Here is an 11517-nt window from a genome sequence, read left to right as displayed (position 1 = left end):
AAAATTGTAGGATTAGTAAGGACATTTAAATTGATATGCACTATGGATCATCGTATCGTATTGGTTCAGATATTGAAGTAGTGGTATTACTTGCTTTGGTTTTGTTTGTATGTTTGTTTGTTTGTTTGTTTTTTTTTTAAATTGTTACTAATGGACATCCTTATACATGGTACAAATTTGTATACCCCTTTGTTTCATTCCTCATTTTATTTTGTAGTTTCCAAGTTTATGGAATGATTAGCATAACTTTTGTTCTATACCTGTATGAACTAGGATGTAAAGTAAGTTCTTTACTACCCTTTTTCTTGTTTTCTTTTTTGGTTTTGACGCATCCGTATCTATCACTAAATTGAATCCAATTATGTTTATATCAACTGGGGAGGTTATGGAACAACTTCTTACTCGCCAGTGCGGCAGTGGTGGCCTTTCACGTGATGTTTGTCGCAGTTGAAAATTGAAATACTTAGAGTCTCCAAATTGCAAAAATTATTCTGCCTGCCTTGCTTTATGACTTCTTATACTTTTAGCATATTCTGTTGTTTCATTAAAGCCTCTATTTTCTGCAAAAATTATTTCCTTCACATTTCTCAGTTGTCCTTACTCTATTTCAACAAAGCACCTTTATGCTTGTCTACTGTCAACCCTTGCATTTATTTGTTTTTTTTTTTTTAAATTTTTCTTGCACTTTTTAAACAATTCTCATTACATGTATATATAAAATGCATACATTTTTTCATGGCAAGTGGTATATAGTATAGACATGCCTGTTATGTGTGTATGTATAATATATGTGTGAATGTCTGAGTTATAGATTGGAATTGTACAAATCAATGGAAAACGGAAGAGGAAATCAAAAAATGAGTACACAAGTGGACATGTAGCTTGTTTAAAACTTCAAATTCAAAGTTTTTAATGGATACAAAATTATTGTCAAAAGAGAAGGGAGGGAGAAAAACAAAGAGAGGGGTGCTTTCTTCCACTCCATCCTCCTTATCTCTGTCTATGTTTTGTGTTTATGTTCTTATATTTGATGTATAAAATTTCTGTAATTTCTTACAGCTAGCGTGTCTGTCAAAATTAAGAAGCCCAATGCTGCTATCCGAGATGCCAATGCTGCTTTGGAGGTTGTTCTTCTTTTCCTTACTTGGCAGAATAGTAGTTTCTTGATTAAACAATTGATATGTAATGACAATGATGATCTTGTGCTTAATGAGGATGATGATTGTACTCTTTAGGATTGTATGGCATTGCTTATGTTAAGCATAGAAGCTATTACTTTGGTCTTTACCTTTTGGGTATATTTTGATTCAGCAATATAATTCATTTTGATAATGGCTATCAAATGTTAGGGTTGTGAAAATTTTGTAAAGCACTAGAGAAATGATATAAAAGCTATGTTTAAATGTATATGATTGGTTGGTCAAGTGACTGTCATACAAGTCATTAACAATTGTTTTCAAATTTACTCAGAATTTTAAGAACCTATGTAAAATTTGTGCCAATGACTTTTGTACAATTGCACAAGACCATAACCATTTGAGTTTGAAAGGCTAAATATATATCTTTCTGATTTTTTTAAAACTTATTCTGCATAATTTTTTATTGTACATTATTTTTATAAAAAGTGTGCTATACTTTAATTAGCCGTGCGATTGCAGTTAGGCTTTTAAAGGCCTTTGGGCTTAAGTACACCTCACACTTTCACTGACACTGAGTTGAGTTTGGGCAGAGTGGACCAATATCTAAACGGTCTGAACTCGATCTTGGAGAAGTCATTCTCAATTGGGGCTGAACCTGGTCAGTCCTCACCCCAGCTTGGACCAGGTGGCCTATGTATGCTTAGGCCAGTAAATTTCACACTTCCACCACTGTTAATGTTTTATAATTTTGAATTTATTTATTGTGCATGTTGCATGTTGCTTATGTGACAGTGTTATAGCACAACTTTGTCACTTATTCTTGTTATTAGGGGGCTGCATTTAGTGAGCATTTATGAGTTTTCAGTTAATATAGTTAAATATTTCAATGAACACTTCCAACTGGTGAATTAGGAACTTGACCATGTGATGTTAGTCAGTGAGTTGCTGTGGCAAGCTTGAAAATTTGATATTTTTTTCTCTAGGTTTTCTCAGATAGGTGAATACTTCGTTTTCAAGTAGGACATTGGAACTTCAATTATTGTCTATTTTTGTCTGTGGTTTTCACATGTTTGTTTGCTTGATATCTCATACCCTGCATGACCATTTTAGGCATTGGTTATGAACTTAAGCGTATAGCTGTGTAGTGGGTTAAAGGCTCCCCTAGTATTTTGTTATTCTTACATTTTTCAAGGACATAATTATCTCACCAATTGGCTTCACTGAAATTTAGCAGAGCAGCAGTGCTATATCCACACAAAATCCTCCCCCGCAAGCCCCATGAATGACGTGGCAAGGTTGGCTAAAAGGTTTTGAGAAAAGAGAGGAGTGTAGGAGCATGGGTCATTAATTTACCCTTTCCTTGCCACATCATTCCGGGGGGTTTGTGCGGGAGAAATTGTGTGGTAAAACAGTTTTCATATTTTATTGCTTGGTAGACAACACAACATCAACCCTGTAATCACTGAGTTTTGATTGTCTGGCGTGGAGTGATTTCTATATCTCAATCTCCGAGCTCTTCCTGATTTTATGTAAGAATTTTGTGTACCCATTTGCTGATTATGCTTATTTTGCTTTCTATAGATGGTTGTTTCTGGATGTACGTTGCTTTGTTATTGTTAATCTGAATAACCCATCTCGGGTTGGCATCGATTTTTGTTGTTTCTCATCTTTACTGGTTCCCTATTGAATTGGCTTCTCTCACTCTCTCTCTATATATATGAGTTTATATATATATGGGGAGTGTAAAAACTCTTTTTTTTTTTTTTTGATTTGCATGTCATTTGATTAACTCATGCAATGGATGGACCTTTGTGGTGGAAAAGATCCATTATTGGGGCATTTGAACAATTTGAGTTTAGTTAAGTTGTGATTTATGAGTTGGGTAAAGACTTTTATTGCTAGGATGTGACGTTTATTGCTTAAATTGAAATCATAGATAATAAAGTAAAATTTGGGTCAAATTACAAGGGTGAAAAAGTGTAATTTATCCTTTAAACGATTTGGAGTATGTTTGTTCATTCTACGGCTAAGATCTTCAGTGTAATCATGTTTGGGCCTACATTTTAGCAAGTAGACACTTCTCTTTTAGCATGATCATCATTTGGAGGTGTATTATGTAAAATTCTACGTATTATGGCTTTGGTTCCTTTGATTTTCTCCAATATGTTTCCCTAACATTGCGGGCATATACAGTTCTTTAGAAGACGCTTGCAAATGCTCTATATCAGGGCTTAATTATTAGAAGAAATAATTAAATTTTAGAGGTATGAAGAAGGTTTTGTATAGTAATTTTTGAAGCTATGTGCAGTGCAAATGATCTGTGGTAACTTTTGAAAATATGCAGAGTGCAAATGCTCTGTTAGTGTCAAATTTTTCATGTGTTGTGTTTTCTTCTGTATCTTTAGAGAAGTAATAATGATCGTATGATTTACCTTCCTTTTGTTGTAGGTTTCAAGTATCATTTTTCAAGGAGCTCTTTCATCAGCCTTGCTTGTTCTTCCTTCCACCTTGGAAGAGAAATATCATAAGTTGCCCAACGCTCAACAGGTTTTCATGGAGAGAGAACTGAATACAAATTCTCCATCTCTTCACTCGTCTTTTCTCTCGAACAGCAGGGTTGTTGGTCCTATGTTCTCATCTACCTCAGGATACTTCAATGATCTTTATCTTTCCTCCATTGCACCTCCTGAAAAGCATTCAAGAAAGTCACCCTTTTCAACAAATGCTGGGGCATCAATGCCACTAGCTCCTTGTCATTCTACGATGCTCCAATCTGTAGCATCAAGCAAAAGTTATTCCTTGTATACAGATTCATTAGCAGATTTCTTTGATTATCCTGTAAATACTTCTAGCAGGAAAATTCAAATTGGAAGCCGCATGAATGGTGGTTGTGCCATGGCAACTGAAGATCTTAGTAAACAAAATGATTGGCAGGATTGGGTTGACCTAATAAACGATGATGATTCATTGAATTCTAATTTGGATGAACTTTTTGTTGATAACTTTGTTGAAGATCCTGAGCTAAAGGTCAGAATCTCCTCAGGAAAGAAGACTCTTAAGAAAGCATTTCACGTTTTTCACACATTTTTATTAATAAAATGGAAAGTGTGTTAATTTGTATTGTTGTGTCCTTATTGTGTTATTGTAGGTAACAAATTATTCGGAACAACAGTCCAAAGTACTCCAGCGGATTTCAGCTCCATCTGAGGATTCTCCTCATGCTCTTAACTCCACATCCTCAGCAAGTGGTGGTCCAACCAAAATGCGCATGTGTTGGACACCTGAGGCCTTTGCTGAAGCAGTCAATAAACTTGGTGGCAGTGAAAGTGTGTGACTCTTCTCACCTTACAGTACTTCTTAACCTCATTTGCCCCTAAAATTACGAGATCCTTTTTGGCTCCGTTCCTGTTTTTCAATACTTTCACTGTGCTGATTATTCATTTTGTATTTTCTTTTTTGTAACTTACTGCGTGATGTAGATCTTTGCTGATTATTCATCTCCCTGTTTGCTGAGTTTGCTTTCCCTTTTTTGTAACTTACTGCGTGATGTAGATCTTTAATACACTAATTTCTTATATTATCTTTCTTTTTTTTCACTGTCAATTTTATTGGCATTTGTTGTGATGCTTATGGTTGTGTATTTCATGGTTACTCGAGTCTCAGTACTCTGTCATGAAATGCTAATTGTCTTTGCAAGTCAACTCCTTCCCTCAGACTTCTTTCTTTCTTTACTTCGGTAGTTATCTTGACTTCTTTACCTCATGGACCTAATAGTAGTGAAAAAGTGTACGAGCTGTGGCAGTACCATATTAAGCTAGTCATTTTCTTGATTTGCAGGATCTTCAGAGAAAAAGTTTACCCGCATTGAGGAAGTTGCATCTCTGGACTTGAAAACGTAAGTAGATTGACTTGGATGAACTTAGATGTATATCTATCTTGCAACGCACCATTTCTTCTTGTGCTTGAAGGGAACTGGATATCGTACATCTTTGAAGTATTGATGCATCTGGTAGTTGTGACTCATTTAGATTTCCAGAGACTGTCATTCACCTATTGTTGCCTGGATTATTGAATTAACTTAGACATGCTTTTACATTTCTAAGTATTAATGGGGGAATTAAAATGTTTTGCTATTTTGACTTGATTATGATGAACGTTAGAGGTGATGTGCAGTTTTATGAAGTTGGGAAAAGATACATGGTTTATAATTTTTATTAATAAGTTTTTCTTGTCTCAGTTAAGTGATATGCATTCAACTTTACAATGTATGTCCTGGAACCAGGAATTATATCTTTGCCTTCAGATGTGTTTTAACCAGGAATTAAGTAGCTACTCGTTCCATCTAAAGTAGCTCAAGTAGTTTACACAAATTTCTTGGTCAAGAAATACATTCTAATGACTTGTTACTGCATGCCACTGTTTGATTTGCATTGCCTTGCATTTTTTATGACAAGTATTAGCTCGTTTTATGTTTTTTGTTTTATTTTTTTTAAAGGATTTTGGCACACACACACATACACACTCTCTCTCTCTCTCTCTCTCTCTCTCTCTCTCTCTCTCTCTCTCTCTCAATGCCTTCGAAGCTTTTTGCTTCTTGATGCAACTTAACTTACTAGTTCAAATTCAGTATCAGGTTGTTTCCCATACGGATTGCTAGACTGGATTTATTCAGACCTCTTAACTTATATGTGGGCAGGGGTATTGAGCTCACTGAAGCAATACGATTACAGATGGGAGTCCAAAAGCGCTTGCATGAGCAGTTAGAGGTATGGATTTGTTTATCATAAATGGATTTTATTTTTATTTGATTTGTCACTTCTTGATCCTGATTGCAATTTACTGGAAATAAAACTAGTAGAAAAAATTTAATGGTCCCACTATTAGATCTATTTGAAGCCTACTGCCAACTTGTTAGCAGCTTGATGCATGCCTTGAAAACCAGCCATTAGGGTTTGTTTTGCTCATTTTTAATAGTTAGTCACAAAAAATGAAATTACAGAAATCAAGACACAAGGCACCTTGAATTCATTTCTCCATTCCAAACTTGCTTATGATTTGACCGTGCTTCCCTTTCTCTTTCTACTCTTTAAGCAGTTTTTTAGTTCATGGATTTCATTTTTTTTCACTGTGGTACTCATTTGGTTAGCCATTCTAGTTGCATGCAGTCTCCTTGTTGAGTAACAAAATTTTAAAAGTTAAAAATAAATTTCTTGAGCCATTGAAGATAATTTATAGGCAGGTACCTTTTTCTTTTTATTTTTTTCCTTGAAGAATCTCATACATCTTCCTCAAGAACAACATATAGAAATGCAAGAACCCCCTTAATCCATATCACTGAGAACGATCTTTCTAAACTTTAAAATACCATTTCCTTTGATGTCCCTAGTAAATGGATGTTTGTCATTTAGTCATTAGAAATTACCGACCGATGGCCTTGTTGCAACCATGATAGTTGGAAATTGGTGGCTCTTGTTGCCATAGCCATCTATTATTTATGGATACTGATTTTTTTTTGTCACTTTTTTTTTCTTTTCTTTTTATTTTTTACTTTTTGCAGATTCAAAGAAATAATCTACAGCTGAGAATATAAGAGCAAAGGAGATATCTCCTGATAATGTTTGAGAAGCAATGCAAAGCAAGTGATACTTTGAAGACGTCATCGTCGTTGTCTGCCCCTACCCTGGAGAACTTCTTTGCTAATACTGAATGATGAAAGGAGCTTTGGAACTCTGATGTTCAGATTTGCTCTCTCTCTCTCTCTCTCTCTCTCTCTCTCTCTAAAATTCTCAGGACATGTTTCTAGAGTTTTGGCAGAAGAAACAACCATTCAATAACCTCCAAGTGTTGAAATTTCCTATGAACCCAACTGGGATTAGCTCTACCTTGATGAGATGCACGTATCATCAACCTTCTAATAATAAAACAACCCGCAAATTTTGGTTTTATGTAACAAACTTGAATTTTCCAACTTGATGTATCCTAATTGTTTCATGCATGTCTCCCTCTAACTACATTGAACCACATTGAATTCCAAGCATACAAGACAACGGAAAAATATGAGAACAGGCATGAAAAACAAGAAACTAAACTGTTGAATTCACCCATGTGTGGTGATCATCCAAGTCAAGTTTGGTTGGCAACAATGGGAAGGCAACCAACCAAAGTCCACCTTGGCGGCCACCAACCATCTTGAAGAGTCAAGAATGGAGGCTGCCCAAAGGCTCTCCCACCTACTCCCTCACCTATAAATGGAGGTTGAGAGGAGAGAGCAAAGTGTGAGCAAACCGTGAGACAACAAAGAGAGTGAGAGATGTGAGGCGGAGAGACCGTCTCTCTCGGTGTGAGCGAGGGAGACGGGTGAGTGGCTGAGTGAGGAGAGTGTGAGCTCCTCCTCTATTGTAATCTTTCTGTAATCTCCTCATTGGTATAGTGATAACCGGTTACTCTCCCGTGGACGTAGGCATTGGGCCGAACCACGTAAAATATTGTGTCTCCTTATGTGTGGGTGTGTTTTTCTGCTTGCAATGATTTCTATAAGGTCTTGGGCGGGATCCCAGATCCCAACAAGTGGTATCAGAGCCTCGTCGGTGGCGTTTCGGAACAAAAACAGCGTGTTGTCCGAAACTGCCCAGAAATCAAGTTGCTCGAAATCCGATTTTGAGCATACCAGGAGTAAGGGCTCGAGAAGAGGAGTCCAACCATATAAAGCAGACATCCATAGGAGCTGCCACGCGCCCTCACGCGCCGCCTGAAGAAGGCGCGTGAGGCCCAGTCTCGGCACGCGCCGCCACGCGCCGTGAAGGCAGCCGGCGCGTCGGCCCAGTCGCAGGCACGCGCCCCACGCGCGGATGAAGGAAAAAGACGAGTGGGGGAGGCGCGTGCATGCCACGCGCGTGCCACGTCAGCAGCCACGTTAGCTGCCACGTCATCCGCAGGAGGAAGAATCCTGTGTTTCGCGGCGAAGGTACAGCCGCAGATCTGAGACGTACAAAATGTTTTGGCTAGATCGAAGCCATTTGGAGTCCGTTTTTGGTGATCCAATAGTGGTTTCCGACTATTTGGAGTATTCCGGACACATCCGTACGGTCAGATTTTGGAGATGAAGTTTCTGTAAAAAGAAGGCAGATTAAAGTGGCAGACGGCGTCAGGGGCAGTGGACGGAATATTCTGTTGGTACACGGAATATTCCCTGAACTTCTGAAAATTGCAATTTGGCCCAGAATTTTTAGAAAATTGTGGTGTGGCCCAGCTTTCGGGGATAGTTTTCAGTGAGGTCCCTGGAAATGCAGCGAAGGTTGGTTCTAGCTAAACGGACTGCTCCGGACGCAACCGCGAGGTCAGAATAGTGAAATTCTGAACGGTTTTGAAAGATTGTCAAAACATGGGAGTTTGTCATCTTCAATAGTCGAAGGAAGGTTGCCGGATATTGTGGAACGCTGCGGATTCACTGAAGAGGTTAGAATGGGCAGATTCTGACCCGATTGGACAACCAGATACAGATTGAGATAGATCATTGAAGACCAGAGGAGATCAGGCTTGATCAAATGGCAGATCGAGGGAGATCAGGATTGGTCAGGGGCGATCAGAGGATTGCAGACATGATTATCTCAAGATCAAAGGTCTAGGAAAGTTCTGTCAAAAAGACACTGTCTAAGGAGACTAGTTCTTAAGTGGGACCGGTTGTGACCCCACCAGTCTTTCCTGGGAACTTTCCTGGTTGTTGAGGTGATCGGAGGATCTGGTTCAATCAAAAGAGAAGACCATTCATCGACGGATAGATGATTTGGCAACCAGTACAGGCTCAGGGAAATACTGTGGCTGTTGGAGCTACTGTATACGAGAAGGTACTAATGGTATGTGGACATGTAGAACAATAGTTGCAGAGGAGCATACTAAGCGCAGAAGTACAATTGCAGACGTGCAACAGTGCAAGGGTACGCTAGAGTGTCGTACAGAGGCGCGAGAAGAGTGTGCAGCAGCGGGTTGTTGACAGTTCACAGGAACTTCCAGACAGAGAAATTGAGACAGGTAAAACGCAAGAGTGCGTGCCAAGGAGTGGCAAGTCTTATTTCTCTATGGTGGTTTCTTTAGTTCCATGGCAGCAGATGATAGAGTTGATGCAGATCTCTCAAGCAAGCTTGACGCAGGGAGACCAGAAGCCATGGGTGCGAGCACTATGCACGGAGTTGCATAGTGGTAACTTGTACAGACCGGTGGAAGTTGTCTTGACAGAAGGGCTAACTGTCAAACATCAGTACGGACAAGTGAGACAGAACCGAACATCAGGGATTGCAGCACAGACAACAAGCGTATGTGGAAACGCCAGGAGGTTGTTCAGAAGTGCAGAAGGGCAAAGGCTGGTTGTTCAGAAATAAGCTCCGAGCAAGGAAACTTGAGGATGTTGATGTGTCAAACTCTGAAGTTTTCTAGTTGCTCCAGTGTTCATCATGCAAGGAGTTGCATGATAGTCAAGGGCATCCAAGCAGGGGGTGCAGGACATCCAATCAGGGGGTGTCGGATATTTTGGTTGCGCAAGTTCAAGGATAGCAGGTATAGACATCCGAGACAGGAAGCATGGAAGAGATCTGTGGGAGATAGGAGCAGTGGCTCTCTCCAAATCAGAGAGTGGTGTGAGTTGAGTTGAGGATGTCGGATTCCCTCCTCCTCTTGTATCTCTGGTGTTTTATCTCTAGCTTCAGGGGATGCAGCGTCTCAGTGAAGAGATGCAGACTATGTTGAATTTGGGCGTGACAAGATTAGCAGCAGTGTGTGCAGTGGATCACCTCACATGGGTTGAGGGGGTGATTTGTTGAATTCACCCATGTGTGGTGATCATCCAAGTCAAGTTTGGTTGGCAACAATGGGAAGGTAACCAACCAAAGTCCACCTTGGCGGCCACCAACCATCTTGAAGAGTCAAGAATGGAGGCTGCCCAAAGGCTCTCCCACCTACTCCCTCACCTATAAATGGAGGTTGAGAGGAGAGAGCAAAGTGTGAGCAAACCGTGAGACAACAAAGAGAGTGAGAGATGTGAGGCGGAGAGACCGTCTCTCTCGGTGTGAGCGAGGGAGACGGGTGAGTGGCTGAGTGAGGAGAGTGTGAGCTCCTCCTCTATTGTAATCTTTCTGTAATCTCCTCATTGGTATAGTGATAACCGGTTACTCTCCCGTGGACGTAGGCATTGGGCCGAACCACGTAAAATATTGTGTCTCCTTATGTGTGGGTGTGTTTTTCTGCTTGCAATGATTTCTATAAGGTCTTGGGCGGGATCCCAGATCCCAACATAAACCTCATCTTTAAAAGTAGCCAACCTATCTAAAACTATCCTATCATAGCCATAATCCTGGTCCATGTCCTCCCCTCCCCCTTCTTGGGCATAAATATACTATGCTAATGCTTTCCCTCGTTTCAGTTGCTGGCTTGGGGTCAGTTTTAAACCCCTCAGAAGGCTAGTCCGTTACCTTGCTAATTAGTGCTTTTCACATATGGAATACAATAATATGCTTGTGTTTATAGTTCTTTTTGCTGCATACTATAAATTTAATCCCAGGTAATTTTATTCCTTGATCTAGTTTTTGAGATTCATAGACTGAATTTCACCTATTGGGTAAATGCTTGGATTTTCTTATTTGAATTTGCCAATGTCTTCAAAAAATTTCATATTTTCATTATTTTCACATATGAATCTTCATTAGAGTGTAGTAACTTTCTCTTCTCTTTGGTATTAATTTGGAAATCAGGTTTGTAATGAGGTCATTTGGATCATTCTCTTCAATTCAGACCCTATGGCAGCACCATTTTGTCTAGGGTAAAAATTACACCATTAGTCATTGTAGGAAATTACAGCATTTCTTTAGGACATCCTCTTACAAGCCCAAAAGGGTAGGCACAAAACATTCACACACTTGAAAACTCAAAAGTAAAGGCAAACACCCAACTGTCTCAACTCCAGAGCGTAGGTAAAGCAACAAACAAACTAGACAATTATGTATATATTACTTTGGTTTGATGTTTGGGACAATCAAATGAGTTGTTCATGACACTTCCATATTGCGAATGCATGCTTATGTGGAAGTGACAGTTGAGTCTTGCAGGGTAGTTGAATCTTTGTAAGATTCAATGTATAAAAAGAAATAGAGAGAGAATAAATTGTATGTATTATGATTGATGTTAAGTGTGTCTTTACAATGTGAAGATGACTCTCCATTTATAGAGAGGAGAGTGTACAAAGGGGCAAAGAGAGCCGAAAGAAGAAAGCAGAAAGTGTGCACTAAGGAAGCACTAAGAAAACAACATGATTAAAGCTTGATAATTTACAGCTAACATATTATGCACTAATGTATAATACATATAATATACTAACAGTCCCCCTCAAACT

The 11517-nt window shown here is 39.2% G+C and overlaps 1 protein-coding gene across 2 annotated transcripts; it reads left to right on the top strand.

Annotated features, from left to right (window-relative positions):
* Positions 1 to 993: 993 nt before the first annotated feature.
* On the top strand, positions 994 to 7134 carry LOC114305767 (protein PHOSPHATE STARVATION RESPONSE 1). Of its 2 annotated transcripts, none has more exons than XM_082908895.1 (6): positions 994 to 1124; positions 3588 to 4166; positions 4288 to 4465; positions 4977 to 5034; positions 5836 to 5905; positions 6697 to 7134. In XM_082908895.1, the coding sequence occupies exons 2-6, from the start codon at positions 3693 to 3695 to the stop codon at positions 6727 to 6729; spliced, it is 813 nt and encodes a 270-aa protein (XP_082765021.1). In that variant the 5' UTR covers positions 994 to 1124; positions 3588 to 3692; the 3' UTR covers positions 6730 to 7134. The 2 variants fall into 2 exon arrangements, with proteins under 2 accessions (XP_082765021.1, XP_082765020.1); XM_082908894.1 differs by having other exon boundaries at positions 5767 to 5905.
* Positions 7135 to 11517: the final 4383 nt, after the last annotated feature.

This window comes from Camellia sinensis, chromosome 15 (assembly GCF_055761805.1).
Source record: "Camellia sinensis isolate YWXY chromosome 15, ASM5576180v1, whole genome shotgun sequence".
In the NCBI taxonomy this organism is placed as follows: domain Eukaryota; kingdom Viridiplantae; phylum Streptophyta; class Magnoliopsida; order Ericales; family Theaceae; genus Camellia; species Camellia sinensis.
This window is presented reverse-complemented; position numbering and strand designations above follow the sequence as displayed.

Excerpts from the sequence above, each read along its gene's own strand:
- LOC114305767 (XM_082908894.1), top strand. The coding sequence starts at position 3,693 with ATGGAGAGAGAACTGAATACAAATTCTCCATCTCTTCACTCGTCTTTT. Across the intron at positions 4,167-4,287 it reads TTGAAGATCCTGAGCTAAAG|GTAACAAATTATTCGGAACA; the intron begins GTCAGAATCTCC and ends GTGTTATTGTAG. Across the intron at positions 4,466-4,976 it reads TAAACTTGGTGGCAGTGAAA|GATCTTCAGAGAAAAAGTTT; the intron begins GTGTGTGACTCT and ends CTTGATTTGCAG.